Source organism: Pongo abelii, chromosome 21, assembly GCF_028885655.2.
Source record: "Pongo abelii isolate AG06213 chromosome 21, NHGRI_mPonAbe1-v2.0_pri, whole genome shotgun sequence".
Lineage (NCBI taxonomy): Eukaryota > Metazoa > Chordata > Mammalia > Primates > Hominidae > Pongo > Pongo abelii.
Window position 1 is genome coordinate 35,528,746 of NC_072006.2, and position 20,077 is coordinate 35,548,822.

Consider the following 20,077-nt stretch of genomic DNA (forward strand, 5'->3'; position numbering starts at 1 on the left):
TTTGGGCCACTGCCACATCAGGCTGTAATGCAGCACTTCTGTCTGCTGCTAGCATGTCATGCAGACTATTCCACAAACCTGGCCTTGCTTTTTCCTCCTTTATTAACTAACCATAGGAACCCCTTATGATACCATTTGTGTGTGATGAAGAAGAGGCAATAAAGCAGGAATGGGTGCCATAGGCATCTGAACCACCTGCTTCTGCAGTTTATGCTTGCCAGACCTGCTAAGTTCCAATTTTGAACATATTACTTTCAACTAACATTGGAATTCTTCTTCACAGGTCTAATTGTATTATTCAAGGGGTTAGATAATACCTAATTCATGATGGGAAATTTCAGTCTCATTATTTTTTAAACTTATTATTCCTGATAACTCTGAAATTTGAAGTCTTTGAAAGTCTGAATCTCTAGACTGTGATTTCCGCTGACCTTAATTCATCGTGCCTTATTTCCTTGTGTGTTTTGTGATTTGGGGCTCTGGTCTGTTTATTTTCCTCAGAAGTTTAGTTGAGTAAACTAGTTGAGTCTTGAGTTAAAGGTCTACTCCTTTGTTTTCTTCTGTCTTTTTGGCACTGCTAGTCTGGGACAACTTTAAGTTTGATTTTTTTTTCATACAACCCATGTACTGTGAATTCAGGCTGAGAAACTTTATGAGATCTACCTTGAGGTTATAAATTCTCAGTGAAGATTTTTTTTCTATTTACTGAATACTTAGGTTCAAAATCAGCGATTTTCCTTGAAAATCTCTGGTGAAGGAAAAGGAATGTTGTATGTATCTGCTTTGTTTTTATACAGCATATGTAACACTTTAAGGACTGAGATTTATATAGGGATCTCCTACTAGACTTATATTTTTTCAGATCCTAGTCACTGCCTTCTCTCCCCTGCTTACCCCCACCTTGGCCAAAGCCATGGAAACCAAAACTCAAGTTCACCTGATTCAGCAAGTACCTTTGTGACAAAAGCCAGCTTCAGTTACTGCCTTTGAAAGAGTGCCCACTTGCACTTGGTTTTAATATTCTTTTTTTCTTTCTTTTTTTCTTTTATTTATTTTTATTTTTTGAGACAGAGTCTCCCTCTGTCGCCGAGGCTAGAGGGCAATGGCGAGATCTCGGCTCACAGCAACCTCCACCTCCCGGGTTCAAGCGATTCTACTGCCTCAGCCTCCTGAGTAGCTGGGATTACAGGTGCACGCCACCACGCCTGGCTAATTTTGGCATTTTTAGTAGAAACAGGGTTTCACCATGTTGGTCAGGCTGGTCTCGAACTCCTGACCTCATGATCCACCCGCCTTGGCCTCCCAAAGTGCTGGGATTACGGGTGTGAGCCACTGCGCCCAGCCGGTTTTGATATTCTTGGCCTTACTTTCTTGCAAGGTTAAAGATGCTTTAAAAGTTTTGTTGTATATTTTAAGTAAGTTTTTTTCACTGTTTTCAGTAGGAGGATCAGCCTGGGTTCCTCAACCAGTACTCTTCCTGAAACAGAGGTCCAGAACCAACACTTTTGTCCAGATCATAAACTTTGTTATTGGGATGGGTGGCAGCACCAGAGGAAAGAGAAAAAAAGTTCATTATCAAAGGATGAAACTATCACTCAGTGTCTAAAACCAAAATGCTGAAATGATTGCTTTCTTAAGAACAGGAGAGCCATGCTGGTCCGTCATAAGCTCCTTCACCAGAGCGAAGTGTTGAACCTACACAGCATTTGGGGAACACATTTTGAGGGAGTTGTGTTGGTTACAGAGGTGGGAATTGGTTAATGACAATTTAGAAGTGTGTACACTGAAATGAATTCAAAGCTGATTGGCATAATCAAAGCATAATGCTGTCACTGACAATTAGCTTTCAGAAGTGTGTTCACTGAAGCAAGTTGTTGATCAATGAAAAAAGTTTAAAACAGTTCCAGGTATGTACTTATTATCACGACCATAGGACTGTCAGCCTTTTCCTAGGAATGTGGAGAGTTTTTATTCTCAGAAGAGAAGAGTAACCCCAGAAGAATCCAATGAGACAAATAACAGAAGAGGAACCCCAAAAGATGATGGAGAAGGGGGAGCCTGAAAGTTAGGAAGAAAACAAAGAGTGAAATCACAGAACCCTAGGTAGTTAAGGTTTTCAAGGGGGGAATAACCTATAGTGGAAATGCTGCCTAGAGGCAGATTGAGACACAAGTTGAGGAACATTCTGAAACTTTCAAAAAGGAGGTCCAGCTACACTTGTTTATGTTTTTGTTTAACTTGTGGACAAAGATTTATAGACAGGTGCAAAAAATAAATCCTCTTTTGCAACCCAGAACTCATTGTTCAGTATGAGTTTTGATACATATAAGAAGGGATATTATGATGAAAAAAAAAAAGGAGGTCCACTGATGACCTTGGCCAGAGCCAGTTCCATAGCAAATAAGCACAAAGGCAAACTGTAATGAGTTGAGGAGAATCAGAGAAGTAGAGAAAGATAATGGGTTAAATACTACTCTACTTTTGACAGAATTTAGAACTGTTAGTGGGAGGTAAGACATAAAAAGTAAAATTAGAATTTTATATTAAAAAGCTGGTGTTAGTTGTCATTAGGGGCATAAGCCTCTTAGGTTTTGAAGAATTAGAGGACCTTAACTATCAACAACAACAGCATCCAATATTCAAAGACCTTCTGCAGTAACCACCAAACAGGCCCTTCAGCCTCACAGCTTGAAACCAACACAGCTTATTCCACATTACAGCAGCTCTGTTGGTTATAAAGTTTTTTCATGAGCTAGGCCAAAGTTGTCTACAAGATCTCCACCTACTGTCCTATGTATCCATCCCACTGGTTAAAGACCCTCCCTGAGTTCTACATGGCACAGATTAAGTCATAAATCTGCCTAAACCCTTCAACCCTCCCTCATTCGATTCATTCTTCCCCCTTCCTCACTGGCTTGTCTAGCTTCTCTGTAATTGTTTCCCCAGTTTTCCAGCCTTCTTTCTCACAGGGCTCATCCAGAATGAGACAGACATTGTCACCACGCAAAGCCCAGTCTCTCACTATGATTTCCAGTGGACCAAAGACAGACAAGGGTAGCAGGTACATGAATTTTAGTGAGGGGGGTTGACAGCAGGTCTCTGTGCTCAGAGAGCTTGAGAATGGTAATCACCAGCACTCAAGGTAGTCTTGGCCACTGCTTCTCATAAGACCAGTCGGTATTTTCCTCTTTGCCGGAAATGCTTATCCTCATGTAGGACTGGAGGCAGCAGGACTGATAATTTCTGCAATACAGGTAGGGCTGTTCATTCCTTTTGCAAGAGGCCCTACAAATTCCACTGTTACCCATGCATCGAAGGATGTGGCGTTTGCCTGGCAAAAGAAAAAAAAACACAAGTAGTTAATAGTTAATTCACCTAGGAGTGACATAAATCTGATAAGTCGGGAAGCATCATAAAAACCTAAAGGGGGAGCGGGGAGAAAACCTAAAGGACATTAGTGACTTCTACTTCCAGAAAAAAAAGAGTCAATGTCTTTTTCTCTATTTGTCCTGCCAAGTTCGGTTTAAAACCCTGGGTGTATGTGTGTGTGTGTGTGTGTGTGTGTGTGTACACTCTGAAAGGTAAAGTAAAGAAGAACAAGGCAGGGACCTCAGGACCTAAGGAAGGACACAGCCATGAATTCCCTGGGTTTTGTTTTTGCCTCATCGATTCCAGACTTGTGCTGGAGAGACTGACAACCTGGAAACACAAACGAGTGCAGACATAGAGTCCCAAGAAAAGTCTCCTCTCTCTAGCCAAAGAACCAGGAAAGGTCAACCTAGCAAGAAAGAACATTTTAGACAATAACCACTCCGTTCCAGGAAAAGCCAAAGACAAAACTACACTCCCACTCATACATCCACCAAAGAAGGCTACGTGGAGAGCCTCGACTTCTGCCTTCTCCACGCCGTAAGGAAGTGTAACCTCCTAGAGTGGAACCCAAGTGGGGAGCGGGGACTATTATCACTGCTGGATGGTCACAAGGCCCATCACCACCATGCAGTGTCGATAAGAATCATGTGGGAAGAAGGCACGGGAAGTCCCACCTCGACTTCCCCTATCTGGTGGGAAGAAGGCATCCCTCCCTCCACTTCCCTGATGGGGTGGTGACAGAGGGGGCCTAGTGCAGAGTCAAGACTTTCACCACCACACAGTAGTAACAGGGCCACCACTCCCTGAGATGTGACTTGGAGGCCACACGGGGAACAGAACATCCCTCCCCATCCCAACCAAGGCAGTACCAGAGGAAATACACCTGGACTTCCACCCACCTGGCAGTATCCAGGCAGCACCCCACTGTCCTCACCAGAGCTGTGTCAGAGGAGACAAGCCAACAAAGATCATTGAAATATGATCCAGCATCTCATAACATAATAATACCAAAAACATCCAGGTTCCAGCAAAAATTACTCATCGTACTGAAAACCAGGAAAATCTCAACTTTAATGAAAAAAAAGACAATCAACAGAACTGAGAGCCACCCAAATTGGGTGCATCTATAGTTCATTCCTTTTACTTCTGAGTAATATTCCACAGTATAAATGTAGTACTGTCTATTTAACCATGTGTCTGCTGAGGGCCATTTTGGTTGTTTCCAGGTCTATTAGGAGTTTGGGATTTTTTTCTTTAAGACCATGTGTTTCTTTATTTAACAACTTCTCCCCAAAAGGAAACGTTTTTGAAAATCCCTATCATTTATAAATTAAAGAGGATCAACCTGATAATAGGTGAAATTTTCAATAGAAAGGAACATTTAAAAATACAATGGACTAAATAAAGATTTTTGTATACTGTTGCTTCTATCAATAATAAAATAAGTAACTTGGAACAAATACCTGGCAGACGAAAGGTGGACACTTTTTTTTTTTTTTTTTAGACAGAGTCTTGCTCTGTTGCTTAGGTTGGAGTGCAGTGGTGCAATCTTTGCTCACTGCAACCTCCGCCTCCCAGATTCAAGCGATTCTCATGCCTCAGCCTCCCACGTAGCTAGGATTACAGGTGCACGCCACCACGCGCAGATAATTTTTGTATTTTTTAGTAGAGATGGGGTTTCACCATGTTGGCCAGGCTGCTCTCGAACTCCTGACTTCAAGTGATCCACCTGCCTCAGCCTCCCAAAGTCCACCGCACCCAGCCTGGACACATTTTTTCAATTTGTCAGAAGGCATTAAAAGACAGCATAATGGAGGATGAGTGGGCCTAAACTAAGAAAAAGTTTGGAAAATCACTATTTTTAATTTTAGCTGTTCTAATAAGTATGTAGTAGTGTCTCATTCTGGTCTTAATATGTATTTCCCTAATGGCTAATGATGTTGAACATCTTTTCAAATGCTTATTTGCTATCTGTATATCCTCTTCAGTGAAATGTCTTTTCATATCTTTTGTCCATTTCTAATTGGGTTGTTTATTACTGTTGAGTCTTTTTTTTTTTTTGTAGAAGAAGTCTCGCTTTATCGCCAGGCTGGAGGGCAGTGGCGCGATCTTGGCTCATTGCAACCTCTGCCTCCCGGGTTCAAGCAATTCTCCTGTCTCAGTCTCCTAAGTAGCTGGGATTACAGGTGCATGCCCCCACACCCAGCTAATTTTGTTTTTCTCTGTCACCCAGGCTGGAGTGCAGTGGCAGTATCTCGGCTCACTGCAAGCTCCACCTCCCGGGTTCACATCATCCTCCTGCCTCAGCCTCCCCAGTAGCTGGGACTACAGGCACCTGCCACCACGTCCGGCTAATTTTTTGTATTTTTAGTACAGATGGGGTTTCACCGTGTTAGCCAGGATGGCCTCCACCTCCTGACCTCGTGATCCGCCGCCTAGGCCTCCCAAAGTGCTGGGATTACAGGCATGAGCCACCATGCCCAGCAAATACTGTTGAGTCTTAAGAGTTGTTTCTATGTTCCAGATACAAGTTCTTTGTCAGATATATGGTTTGAAAATAATCTTGCCCTGTTGTAATTTGTCTTTTCAGCCATCCTCTTCACAGGGTGCTTCACAGAGTGAAAGTTTAAAATTTTGAGTAAGTCCAATTTATTGATTCTCTTCTTTTCTAGGTTGTTCTTTTGTATCTAAGACCTCTTCACCAAACACTTGGTCTGAATGTTTTTTCCCATGCTTTCTTCTAGAAATTTTATAGTTTTACATTTTATATTTAAATATATAGTCCTTTAAAAATAATTTTCTTTAGAGACGGGGTCTTGCTATGTTGCCTGGGCTGGAGTGCAGTGGCACAATCATAGCTCACTGTAACCTCAAACTCCTGAACTCAAGCGATCTTCCCACCTTAGCCTCTTGAGTAGCTGGGAACTAGAGGCACATGTCACCACACCCAGCTAATTTATTTTATTTTTGTAGAGATGGGATCTTGCTATGTTGCCCAGGCTGGTCTGGAATTCCTGGGCTCAAGTGATCCTCCCGCCTCAGCACTCTGACTCACTGGGATTACATGTGTGAGCCACCATGCCTGGCTGTTATGATCCATTTTAAGTAAATATTTGTGAAAGGTGTGAGGTTTAGGTTTAGGTTTAGATTTTTTTTTTTTTTTTTTTTTTTTTGCCTGTAGATGTTCAACTGTTCCAGCATCATGTGTTGAAAAGGACCTTTCTTCCAATGAATTGCTTTTGCACCTCTGTCAAAAATCAGTTTGCTGTACTTCTATGAGGCTATTTCTGAGTTCCCTATTCTGTTCCATTGATTGATGTACCTGTCTCTCCACCAAGACCACACAATCTCAATTACTATTACTATATAATAAGTCTTAAAATCTGGTAAAATAATTCTTCCAACTTTATCCTTTTTCGAATTTGTTTTAGCTATTCTTATTCTTTTGCAGATTTTTCTTCAGGCAAGGTATAGACAGAATAATCTGGTCTATATCTACAAAAAATCTTGCTGGGATTTTGACATAAATGCATATGTCAATTTGAGGAGAATTAACATCTGTTATTTGAGTCTTACAAGATAGGAAGATGGTGTGTCTCCTCATTTATTTAGCTCTTATTTCTTTTATCAATATTCTATAGTTTTCAGCATACAATTTCTGTACATTGTTAGATGTACACTTAAGTGTTTTATTTTCTTGGAGTGACTTTGAATGGTATTATATTTTTAATTTCAGAGTGCACATGTTCATTGCTATTATATAGAAATACAATTGATTTGTGTAGTTTACCTTGTATCCTGGGACCTTACTGAAACTACTTATTAGTTTTAGGTATTTTGCCTTTGCTTTTTGTTTTGTTTTGTTTGTAGATTTCTTAGGATTTTCTACATAAACCATTATGACATCTTCAAATAGACACCATTTTATTCCTTCCTGTCTAATCTGGATGCCTTTCATTTCCTTTTCTTCCATTAATGCAATGGCTAGAAATACTCAGAACTAAAAGGAATAAATTATTGATACACATAGTGTGGATGGATCTCAAGAGCGTAATGCTGCTTAGCTGGGCATGGTGCTCACGCCTGTAATCCCGGCACTTTTGGAGGCCAAGGCAGGAAGATCACTTGAGCTCAGGAGTTCGAGACCAGCCTGGGTGACATGGCGAAACCCATGTCTACAAAAAATAAAAAATTAGCCGCATGTGGTGGCACACATTTGTAGTCCCAGCTACTGGGGAGGCTAAGGTGGGAGGATCTCTTGAGCCCAGGAGGCAGAGGTTACAGTGAGCTAAGATCACACCACTGCACTCCAGCCTGGGTGACAGAGCCAGACCCTGTCTCAAAAAAAAAAAAGAGCATAATGCTGAGCCAAAAAAGAAATAGCCAATCACAAACTCTCACATATGATTCTATTTATACAACAATGTCAAGTGACAAAACTATAGAGATGGGAAAACAGATTAGTGGTTGCCAAGGGTTAAGCATAGTGACAGTGGGTGGGGACAGGGAGGAGGGCTGGTATGACTTTAAAGGAGCAACAGGTGGCAGATCTTCGTGGTGATGGAACAGTTCTGCAGCTTGGTCATGATGGTGGTTACATCTACACATGATGAAATGGCATAGAAGTATACACATATATTGGACCAATATCAGTTTCCTGGTTTTCATATTGTATTACAGTTATATAAAATCTAAGCATTGGAGAAATCTGGGTGAAGAGTACACAGGACCTCTCTCTTGTAACTTCCTATGAATCTACAATTATTTCAAAATAAAAAGTAAAAATGTCAATAAATAAAATAACCTAAGGGGCTATAGAGAGATTAAAAAAACAAAATCTAAAAAACAAGAATCCCTAGGTGACCAATCCCAGTTCCCATTTTACTTGTTGTGTATCCTGGGGTAAGTTTCTGCACCTCTCTGTTCTACCCTTTTTCTCATACGTATAGTGTAGACTGGAAAAATACCTAACCCCTAAAATTTTGAGGGTTAGTGGCTGAATACATAGAAAGCAATAAGGGACTGACACATAGTAAGAACTAAATGAATGTTAACTATTATTGTTGTTTTAAATTATCATTTGAGCAAGACCCAGAAACTCCTCTGCATCCTTGCTAACCCTGCCAGCCAGAACCACGTAGACCTAACACAGTGGTCCTCTGCTCCCTCCAGCCCAGAAAGTTCTCCACCCAGATTCCTGGAACCTGGAGTCAGCCATTTGTGCCCCCACCAGATCCACTCATGCTTTCACTTGTGAATTCATTATTCATATTCAAGAAACATTCACTAAATCGCATTCGTGCCCAGCACTGGGCTTAACATCAGGCATGCAGATGTAAATAAAATATCATCTCAGTCCCTAAGGATTTCCACCTAATATGTGTGTGTTTTGGGGGATTGATGGAAAGGGGACAATAATTCAAATAATTACACAATAACATAATACGTGTCATAACTCCTTAAGAGTGACAGTTTGTGAAGCCAATTAGAACTCAGTTTGGAGAAAGAGTGATAACCTAGAAAAGGGACATCAAATTCTCCACAGCCTTTAAAGAGCCAGTAAACAGAGAAGGAAATGTTGAGTGCTGAGGGAAAGGTTCAAGCTAGAATTGTATATGTAGCTAAAATTTTCTTAACCGATGATATGGTTTGGCTGTGGCCCCACTCAAATCTCGTCTTAAATTGTAGCTCCCATAATCCCCACAGATCATGGGAGGGACCCGGTGGGAGGTAACTGAATCATGGGAGTAGGTTTTTCCTGCGCTGTTCTTGTGATAGTGAATAAGTCTCATGAGCTCTGGCCAGGCGCGGTGGCTCATGCCTGTAATCCTAGCACTTTGGGAGGCCGAGGTGGACGGGACTCTTCAGGCCAGGAGTTCGAACAAGCCTGGCCAACGTGGTGAAACCTTGTCTCTACTAAAAAATACAAAAGTTAGCCAGGCATAGTGGTGCACATCTATAATCCCAGCTACTTGGGAGGCTGAGGCAGGAGAATCGCTTGAGCCTGGCTACAGTGAGCCAAGACCGTGCCACTGCACTCCAGCCTGGGCAACAGAACAAGACTCTGTCTAAAAAAAAAAAAAAAAGGCCGGGTATGGTGGCTCACGCCTGTAATCCTAGCACTTTGGGAGGCCGAGGCGGGAAGATCACGAGATCAGGAGATCGAGACCATCCTGGCTAACACGGTGAAACCCCATCTCTACTAAAAATACAAAGGTTAGCCGGGCATGGTGGCGGGCGCCTGTAGTCCCAGCTACTCGGGAGGCTGAGGCAGAAGAATGGCGTGAACCCGGGAGGCGGATCTTGCAGTGAGCCGAGATCCCGCCACTGCACTGCAGCCTGGGCGACAGAGCAAGACTCCATCTCGAAAATAAATAAATAAACAAAGTCCAGCAAGATCTGATGGTTTTATAAAGGGCAGTTCCCCCGCACACACTCTTTTGCCTGCCGTCATGTAAAATGCGCCTTTGCTTCTCTGCCTTCTGCCATGACTGTGAGACCTCCCAGCCATGGGAAACCGTGAATCATTAAACCTCTTTTTCTTTATAAATTACCCAGTCTTGGGTATTTCTTCATAGCGGTATGAAAATGGACAAATACAATAGATAAGGATACATTTAGATCTTTTCAAAAATAAACCCACTGAGAGACTTGATTACCAACAGGAGCTTCTTAAGAGTAAATTACAAGGGTTTAAAAATATAATTCCATAGAATGAATAAGATCTGGTATTTGATAGCATAACAGGATGGCTGCAGTTCACAATAATTTATCGTACATTTTAAAATAACTAAAAGAGTGTAATTGGATTTTATGTAATACAAAGAAAAGTGCTTGAGGTAATGGATACCCCATTTACACTGATGTGATCAGTATACACTGAATTCCTGTATCAAACCATTTCATGTGCCCCGTAAATATATAAAGCTACTATGTATCACAAAAATTAAAAATAAAACAATTTTTAAGATAAAAAAATTCACCAAAAACAAAAAAGTAAACTATAAGAAGAAAGAAAAGAGTTCTTATATGAAGATCTGAGAATCAAAGTGAAGGAATAATAGATATGGTATGAGAAATCAAATCATAGTGGATAAGAGGTGAGTCACAACCACACTATAAAACATTAAGTTTAAGCAGACATCGGCAATTTGAAAATTGGAATTTGGAAAAAGTGTCCTCTAGTCTACAAGTGTGCTAATTAGGATCAGCTGAGATCCCTCCACTCTGACATTATCCTCCCTAAATACATGAAATGTAGACTTTTAACACAAATTTTAAAAAAGTTTTTCTAATGTTCAGAGACAGTTTTTCCACTGTTTACATTTCACTTGATGTGGGTGGTAAGAACAATAATGATCATTATCATTCTTTTCTTTTTGTTTTCAACCTAACCTGAGTCAATTCTCTCTGCCTTCTATTTTTGTAAAATACAGACACCAGAAGACACCATCCCAACTGAATTTAGACAATGTTATTGTAAATTTCAAAAACAAAAGAAAATAAAACTGAAAAAAAAAAAGCTACTGCTCTCACCTTAATCAGAATGAATGTGAATCCACAATACAATTAACAAACATTTCTGCCTTAGACCCCAGGAATACAAATTAACAAACTGCTAGACAAGACTATTATTCTGCTAGATGGAGAGTGAAGAAAGTCTAAAAGAGGCAAGGAATGATATCACCTCAAGCCTCACTGTTTTCTCAACTTAAAAATCCTTTTTCTACTCCAGATCTCTACTCAGGCCTCATTTTAGGATTCCCTGAGAATTGTTCCTTTCTCGTAGAATGCCCAGAATCAAGTTATAATCCAATGTCTGCCATTACTCAGTGGCAGTTTAGTACCTACTTTGTATCAAAGAAACAAGACAGATAACAAAAGACAAAAAAAAAAAAACTCAGTTTGATTCCCTGCTCTATCTTAATACTGCTTGACTTGGGCTAATTATATCACTTCTCTGGACCTCAGTTTCCTAATAAGTAAGATAGGGATAATAAGAGGATTGTTGTAAGAATGGAATGACACACAGCAAGGGTCAATGAGAACTATTATTATAACTATTATAATTATTAAGAAATAATGACACAGGTTTGGGTGTGGTGGCTCATGACTGTAATCCCAGTACTTTGGGAGGCTGAGGAAGGTGGATCACTTGAGCCCAGGAGTTGGAGAGCAGACTGGGCAACATAGTAAGACCCTGCCTCTAAAAAAACAAATAGAAAAATTAGCCAGGCATGGTAGCGCACACGTGTAGTCCCAGCTACTCAGGAGGCTGAGGTGGGAGGATTGCTTGGGCCTAGGAGGGTTAGGTTACAGTGAGTCATGATCGCACCACTGCACTCCATCCTAGGCAACCAAGCAAGACCCTGTCTCAAAAAAAAAAAAAAGAGAGACAGATAGTGAGACAGAGTTATGTGAAGACTTTCATGGGTAGGAGCATCAACTGAGCTATGAAGGATGAGAAGGCGTTCATCACAGAGGTGAGCTGAGTGTTGGGGACCAGCCGGAGGGAGCCATGAACAAACGCAATGTCGGGGGCAGGAGACGATGGCGAGAGGGTTGCAGTGGCTGAAGAGAAGGTCTGTGAGGGACAGTCATGGGAGATGAAACCGGGTCACCATGTGAAGGCTTTGAATGTCTGGACCCTGGGTGGTGATGAGCAAAGGAAGAAATCTAAGCAGGAGAATGACATAGAGAAGTTTCCTACCAAGAATCCCTCTAATAATAGAGATTAATGCAGAGAAAACCTGGGGGCAGGGAGACCAGTGAGGAACAATTTTTGATGGTCTCACCCCGGGCGTCGGGGCACAGGTAGCTCTCATGGGCAGCCTAAGTGTCCCAGCTCCCAGAGACGCAGCAAAACTGTGAAAAGATTATGCAGCTCCTGCCTCTGAAGTGGGCTGAAAAATAGGTTGTGAACCTAAGTATGCATCAACAGATGAACGGATAAAGAAAGTTTGTATAAACAGTGGAATACTATTCGGCCTCAAAAAAAGCATGAAGTTCTGTCATTTGTGGCAACATAGATCAGCATGATGTTAAGTGAAATAAACCAGAGACAGAAAGATAAATAATACTTGTTCTCACTCATATGTGGAAGCTTAAAAATGTGGATCTCATTGAAGTAGAGAGTTAAATTGTGTTTATCAGAGACTGGAAAGGGTAAGCGGGAAGGGAGAATAGGAAGAGGCTGGTTAAACGGATACAAAATCACAGCTAGATAGGAGGAATAAGTTCCAGTGTTCCATAGCTCTGTAGGGTGACTGTAGTTAACAGTCATTTATTGCGTATTTTCTTTTTTTTTTTTTTTTTTTGAGACAGAGCCTTCCTCTATTGCTCAGGCTAGAGTGCAGTGGTGCAAACTCAGCTCACTGCAACCTCCGCCTCCCAGGTTCAAGTGATTCTCCTGCCTCAGCCTCCCAAGTAGCTGGAATTGCAGCCACCATGCCTGGTTCAATTTTTATATTTAGTAGAGACAGGGTTTCACCATGTTGATCAGGCTGGTCTCAAACTCCTGACCTCGTGGTGATCCACCCGCCTCGGCCTCCCAAAGTGCTGGGATTACAGGGGTGAGCCACCGCACCCAGCCTATTGCGTATTTTCAGTTAGCTAGAAAGAAGACTTTGCATGTTCCCAATACAAAGAAATGATAAATGTTTGAGGTGATGGATATGCTAATTACCCTGATTTGATGGTTACACTTTCTATACATGTATTGAACTATCACACTGTACACCATAAATATGTGCAATTATTATTTGTGAATTAAAAATAATTTTTTAAAAGAAATGGATTATCAGCCAGAGCAGGATCCAATACCAGGCACAACCCTAACATTTGCAGGTCCTGAGGCAAGAAGGCAAATGAAGGCTACTGTGTCGTGTCCTTCGTCTTCATACTCACATGTTGTAATCAAGCTAATAAACAGAATACATAAAATATATCTATCCTCATTTACGAGATAGCCCTTCATAATGACCTGAAAGGTCAGGTTTGAATTTATAATTCTCTGATTCCTCAGAACTCCATGCAGGAACATGGCATTCCGAGGGAAGCCTGCCCAGCCCACAGCTCACCTCTCTTCTCACCCATCCTTAGCTCTGCCCACAGATCCTGCAAACAAGAGCATCCCTTGATGCTTCTCCTGCCTAGGGGTCAGCACCCAGTGGGCCCCACCCTCCAGGGAGGGACCTTGAGGAAAGGCCCCTGCAGCTCCTTGAAGCAGGCACAAGGTTTCTCTGGGCAGGCAATCCCAGGACCCAGCTACTCAAAGCATGGCCCAGAAAGGGAGGAGGGCAGGCAGAGGCTCCTCATGGGCATATTCGCCTTGTCCCCAGCAACTCCTCACCCCATGAGGAGGGACTTAGCCAGAGGAGGGGCCCCTCTTTCCAGAGTCTAAGAGCAGAAATATTGAGCTGAGAGCAAATAGTCTTCCTGGATGATAACGAACTCCTTCTGTCTGTCTCTATGCCATGAACCATGCTTTACCGAGCACTCTTGGTCCCTGGCCTCACTGCAGAGGACACAGTTCAGGGTGAACAACTAACTGTGTTGGTTAAATAGGGCCCAGAGAATAGGACTTGAGATAATAAAGCCTGGGAAGACACCCAGATTCTCTAGATTCCCAATCAGGATTCTTAAATGTTCCCCACGAGGGAGTCTTCTCCCCGGCTGAAGTACCAATTCAAATGAGACAGGCTTCTGTCTCCCTCAGAGTCTAACACAGTTGGAAGGCACACAGCTCATATTTCATAAATCCTTGAATAAATCAATGAACAATAGCTGATGACATTTGTTGAGTGCTTACCTTTGCATTATTATGTCATTTCATCCTTACTGCAATCCTGAAATAGATTCTACTATTACTCTAATTTACAGAAGAGGAAGATGAAGTTCTGAAAGCTTTATATGCAGAGTCTGCTAGTAGTAAGTGGCAGAGCTGTGGTGAATATGAATGAATGAATCGATGAAAGAATGGAAAAAATGAATAATGAACAAATTCGTATGTAAATAAGCAAATCAAGTGCTTTATCTTTTTTTAGTACTTAGACACCTTCTAACTCCTGGGACTGGGCCTCTTGAGCACCAGAAAGCATCAGCTGGTTTCTCTAGAACCCCAAGGATTTGGGTTATATTCAGCCCCATCCACCCTCAGCCCATTCACTCTCAAGATGGACCAACTCTCCCAGCCTAAGGATTCTCCAACTCTCCAGGCATCTGCTATGCCTTTAAATCTCTCAGCTCCCACCATGTTCTCCCCAGTCCACTCCTGACTCAATAGCCTCTCCTGCAGCTGGTAGATGGGGAATCATCTTCAAGACTGTAATGATCACACCATCGCTATGACCCAGACCTAGTGACTTCTCTCGACTACCTCTTCACCTCCCCCTGCCATCCCCCCACCCTCAATCCATTTGAAGTATCATTCCTTATGATTGACAGACACCAGAAACAAATTTGTGAGTTTTAATGAAATGTGGACCCTAAGCAACCTGAAACAAAGTCATTTCTATCTATTAGTTATATTTCTTTTTGCTTTTGGAGCTGTTGTGGGCATCTGAGGAGTGGTCCAGCCAAGGATTCCATGAATTGTTACTGGTTGGATTGTTAAATAACGACTAGGAACACAGCACCGTTTACGATTTCGGCAGCGTATGATGCTGTCTTCACCATCTTTGCACAACAACCGGCAGTGTCCATCCATCCAACACTCTACTTTGGGGCGTACGAACAACAATTAAGCAAATGTTAGTATCCCTCAAGTGGAGAGAAAAGAGAAGGCAGAGGAGGAACAGGAGTACAGGGAAGAAGAGAAGAAAGCCAGCTGGGTGAGTAATGCTAGGCCCAGTCCCAGGAAAAGAGATAAGAGACCTTGAGAGGGAAGAGAACTGAGACAATGATTCCAACTGAGAACTCCGAAGTTTTTGGGAGAGCCTTTTTTGGACTTCTCACCCTTCTGTCTTCCTATCCCCCAACTTCCTACTCCTTACTTTGGAATCAACTGAAGCTAATTAATGTCCCACCTAGCAGAGCTAGGAATGAAGGGAAAAGGACATGATCACCTGTAATATTAGGGAACAAAGAGGATTCACTCACATTACACAGACACTGTTTCTTATCAATAGCCTGACCCTATTTAACATAAGCCCAACAATCCTCAGCTCCAGCCGCATCCCAATCTCCAATCTTCCTTGAGCCTATATTAACCCAATTCAAACTCAAACTCATTCAGGCCTACCTTAATTAGAACTCCCAGCCTTACTCAATTCAATGCCCCCAAGCCCCAACTCCAAGTCAAACCCTAATCTAATCTAATCTAATCCAATCCAATCTAATCCAATCTAATCTAATCTAATCTAACCTTAATCTAATCAAGTCACTAACCTCAATTCCCAGCAGTATCCCATCAACAAGCTAAACCCAAACACCCTGCAGCATCCAGCACCGACTCCCAGCCTCAGCCCAAGCCCCAGACTAATCCCCAACACCAGCTCCACTCAACCCCAAATCCCCTCCTGTCTCCAACTCTGCCCTAAACCATCAGGGAAGCCCAGCTCCTCACCTCCGGCTCATCCTAATATTCCTTCTATCACTCCAATCCCAAGGTTTTTCCTCCACATCACAACGCACCCCAACCTCCACTCTAGTCTCCCGAAGTCCTCAACAAGTCCCCAACCTGCACCCACGCTTTGTCCCTCAAACCTCTCCCAAGCTCCCACCAGGATACCACCCTGGCCCTCAAGCGTCAGATGCTCCAAACATCTATCATCCCACCACTCTGGCAAAAAAGAATGAGAGAGAGATATGAACTTGAGATGATCCTGGGGAAACCTCCCAAAGCTGCGGGAGAGAAGGAAAGGCTTCAGATGATACCCACAGTGAGAGGGAAGGGAAAGACGGGAAGCCCATGACCAGAAGCCCAGACCCCCGAGGGAGGCTCACGTTACCTGATATCACTGGTTCTTCTATGACCAGAAGGATGGCAAGAAACAGGTAAAGAACTTTCATGGCTGGCAGACCTGAGAGGAGGAGGCGGCTGAGCTGCAGAGGAAGGAAATAGGGTTCCCTGCAGCAGGGCAGAGATGAGCTTTGCTTTTATCAGCAGTGCTGTGGGCAGTGAATTAGAACAGGAGGGGATTTATATGAGGTCATCCAGGCCAAAGGACAGTGTGTAGCAGATGTCTCAGCAAAGCACAAGATGAGAGTGTGGGAAACTGGCCAGTACAAGTGCCAGTAAAGGGACAGGCCAATTAAAGCCATTTGGCCTGTGAGACCCACAAAGGAATTAATTAATACATAATAAATACATATCAAGAAATATTTAACTTAAAAATTACTTTGCATTTCTCTGATAAATATTAAGAACATTTATTCAACACATGTATTTGTCTCTTTATTTCTTCCTTTTGAATTATTTAGTCAGATATCTGGACAATTCTATTGGGGTGTTGTTGGGTACTTGCTGATTTGCAAGAGCTCTTCGGTGCTGTTATTATATTAACTGTCTTGTCATGCTTGGTGACAATATTGTTCCCCATGATTATGTTCTGTTTTAAAGTATATTTTTTGCCTATAAATGTTTAAAACATATTTAAATCTTAAAAACTAAATTAAACAGGCCGGGCGTGGTGGCTCACACCTGTAATCCCAGCAGTTTGGGAGGAGAAGATGGGGAGATCACAAGGACAGGAGTTCGAGACCAGCCTGGCCAACATGGTGAAACCCCGTCTCTACTAAAAATACAAAAATTAGCCAGGCGCCTGTAATCCCAGCTACTAGGGAGGCTGAGGCAGGAGAATTGCTTGAACCTGGGAGGCAGAGGTTGCAGTGAGCTGAGATCACGCTATTGCACTCCAGCCTAGGTGACAGAGCAAAACTCCATCTCGAAAATAAAAATAAAAAAATTTTTAAAAATAAATGAGAATTACTTATTCTCAGCTTTCTAACAGAAGGATACACATGTGTCTCAGCTTTCTAACAGAAAGATACACATGTGTAATGTCTTTCGGAACTTTGAACTTGCCAATCTTGTTTCCAGTTCAGGGCCTTAGCAGTTGTCATCTGTTCTCCTTATAAAGCTCTTTCTCCAAAACTTCCCATGAAAATCTCCTGCTCATCATTCCATATCATCCCAACTGTCACCTCCTTGTAGAGGCTTTCCCTGGCCACCTTAGATAACAGTAATTCCAACCCGCAGTCACTCTGGACTGTAATAACTTGGTTTATGATCTTCATATATGTATCTATTCTTTTAAATTTTATTTTACATGTTTGATCTTTGTCTCTCCACTTAGAATGTCAGAAACCTGGCTTATAACCCCAGTACCCATAACATCACCTGGTGTATTAAGATACTTATTCAACTGTTTTAACTGATATTCCCCCCAAACAAGAACGATTCCAAAAGACAGACATGGATTTCTTTTTTATGTAAAAGTCTGGGTATGCAGTTAAGTGTGACAGCTTCAACATTCAGCAGGGAGCTAGGTTCCTTGTGGCTTGATGCTCTACCATCCTCAAGAGGCTGCTTCATGTGATGACCGTGAGCTGCTCCAGTTCCCACCATCAAGTTCCCATCCAGCCATCAGGAAAGGAGGAGCGATGGAAGTGAAATGCAACACCCTTCCCTTTAAGGACACCACTCAGAAGTTGCACCCCTCGGCTTGGCACGGTGGCTCACACCTGTAATCCCAGCACATTGGGAGGCCAAGGTTGGTGGATCACTTGAGTTAGGAGTTTGAGACCAGCCTGGCCAAATTGATGAAACTTCGACTCTACTAAAAATACAAAAAAAAAAAAAAAATTAGCCAGGCATGGTGGTGAGCACTGTAATCCCAGCTACTCAGGAGCCTGAGGCAGGAGAATGGCTTGAACCCAGGGGGTGGAAGTTGCAGTGAGCTGAGATCGCACCACTGCATTCCAGCCTAGGCAACAGGGTGAGACACCGTCCCTCCAAAAAATAATAATAATGAGTTACACCCTTTGCTTCCCCAGACAATTGAAATGGGAGCTAATTTTTGTCATGTGAGGAGGAGCAGGCCGGATATTAGAGAGATTCATTGGGTGACTTCTGGGACTCAGAAGTGAAAAGGGGCTATTTCTAGTTTTATTGCTAGGGCTGTTATGATTATTAATGATGAGTATTGATTGGTGGCATTGGTTATGGTTCATTGTCCAGAGAGTATGTTGTTGGAGAGAACGGCTATTAGAAGGATTATGGATGCGGTTGCTTGTGTAAGAAAATATTTGATAGTGGCTTCTGTAGAGCAGTGGTTTATTTTTTTAGTTAAGATTGGAATAAAGGTCAGTATATTTATTTCTAAACCTACTCAGGTAAAAATCAGTAACTTAGTGTTACAATGAATGTACCTGTGAAGACAGTAGAGTAGATGATGGGTTGGGCTAGGGGGTTAATTAGTACGGGAAGGATATAACCAACATTTTCGGAGTATGGGCCCGATAGCTTATTTAGCTGACCTTACTTTAGGATAGGGTGTGATAGGTGGCATGGAGAATTTTGGATTCTCAGGGATGGGTTCAACTCCTATGATCCTGGAAATAAGGGGATTTAAACCCCTATTATTTACTCTATCAAAGTAACTCTTTTGTCAGACATATTTCTTAAGTCTGGAGGGGAATGCTGGAGATTGTGGTAGGTATAGAGATATGTCATATGAGTAATGCCAGGGTAAGTGGTAGGAAATTTTTTCATAGGAGATGTATGAGCTGATCGTAGCGGAATCGGGGATATGCTGTTCGAATTCATAAAAATAGGGAAGTTAGGAGTAGGGTTTTGATGATGAAGTATGTTGTGTAGAGTTCTGGGGAGTGAATGTTGTATATTGTTCCTAGGAAGATTATGGCAGTGAGGGCGTTTATTATAATAATATTTATATATTCGGCTATGAAGAATAGGGCGAATGGGCCTGCAGCATATTCAATGTCATCATGCACAGCTGCAAGGGAGGCTAGAAATATTTTCTTTATTCTAGGCAGCCATTTCTAGCTAAAATATAGGGGTTGTCTTATTAAGAAGGGAAAGAGATACATGGGGGGGTGGAGTTCTAGCAATCTCTAACATACCTGACATTAAATATTAAATAACATTTAATAAATATCTGTGGACAATAAGTAAATATAACTTACTTTAATAAGTAATTATAGATAAGAAATAACATATATTGAGTAAGGCTATGAGAAGTGATCTAGTGGGGAGGAAACCCAAGTCCCTGTAACTCCAGGGCTTTGGGAGGCCAAGGGGGGAACAAGATTGAGCCCAGGAGTTCCAGACCAGCCTGGGCAACATATGTGACCTCATCACTACAAAAAATTTTTTTAATTAGCCAAGTGTGGTGGTACACACCTGTAGTCCCTGCTACTCTGGGGGCCAAGATGGGAGGATCGATTGAGTCTTGGAGTTCAAGGCTGCAAAACATTCAATCGTTGTTTTTCTGCCTTCCCTGCAGCTAGAATATGGACACGTGGGTAGGTTCAGCCAACCAGATGACTCCATCCTATTTTTTGAATCAGGTGCTCAAGATTCCAGGAAGAAGGAACAGTAGATAATTTATCTTAACAAAGGAGCCCATTATGATGTCCAGTGTCCGGGGGCAATAGGGAAGCAGGGCAAATAGGGGTACAGTTTAGGGTCCTGAGCAACAGCATTTGGTGGCAGTTGTGTCCTCACTAGACCGGGTCCATG

The 20,077-nt window shown here is 42.2% G+C and overlaps 1 protein-coding gene and 1 non-coding gene across 3 annotated transcripts; one reads left to right on the top strand and one right to left on the bottom strand.

The window, feature by feature from the left end:
- Positions 1-852: 852 nt before the first annotated feature.
- Positions 853-16,549, bottom strand: DEFB119 (defensin beta 119). Of its 2 annotated transcripts, none has more exons than XM_024239102.3 (2): positions 16,323-16,549; positions 853-3,331 (listed from the first exon to the last, which is right to left on the bottom strand). In XM_024239102.3, the coding sequence occupies exons 1-2, from the start codon at positions 16,381-16,383 to the stop codon at positions 3,138-3,140; spliced, it is 255 nt and encodes an 84-aa protein (XP_024094870.2). In that variant the 5' UTR covers positions 16,384-16,549; the 3' UTR covers positions 853-3,137. The 2 variants fall into 2 exon arrangements, with proteins under 2 accessions (XP_024094870.2, XP_009231734.2); XM_009233459.2 differs by lacking the exon at positions 853-3,331 and adding an exon at positions 14,828-15,090.
- Positions 2,213-2,340, top strand: LOC112130404 (small nucleolar RNA SNORA40). Its single transcript, XR_002912676.1, has one exon. It is a non-coding gene; the product is annotated as a small nucleolar RNA SNORA40 (small nucleolar RNA).
- Positions 16,550-20,077: the final 3,528 nt, after the last annotated feature.

Excerpts from the sequence above, each read along its gene's own strand:
- DEFB119 (XM_009233459.2), bottom strand. The coding sequence starts at position 16,383 with ATGAAAGTTCTTTACCTGTTTCTTGCCATCCTTCTGGTCATAGAAGAA. Across the intron at positions 15,091-16,322 it reads AGAAGAACCAGTGATATCAG|TAGAGTGTTGGATGGATGGA; the intron begins GTAACGTGAGCC and ends TACGCCCCAAAG.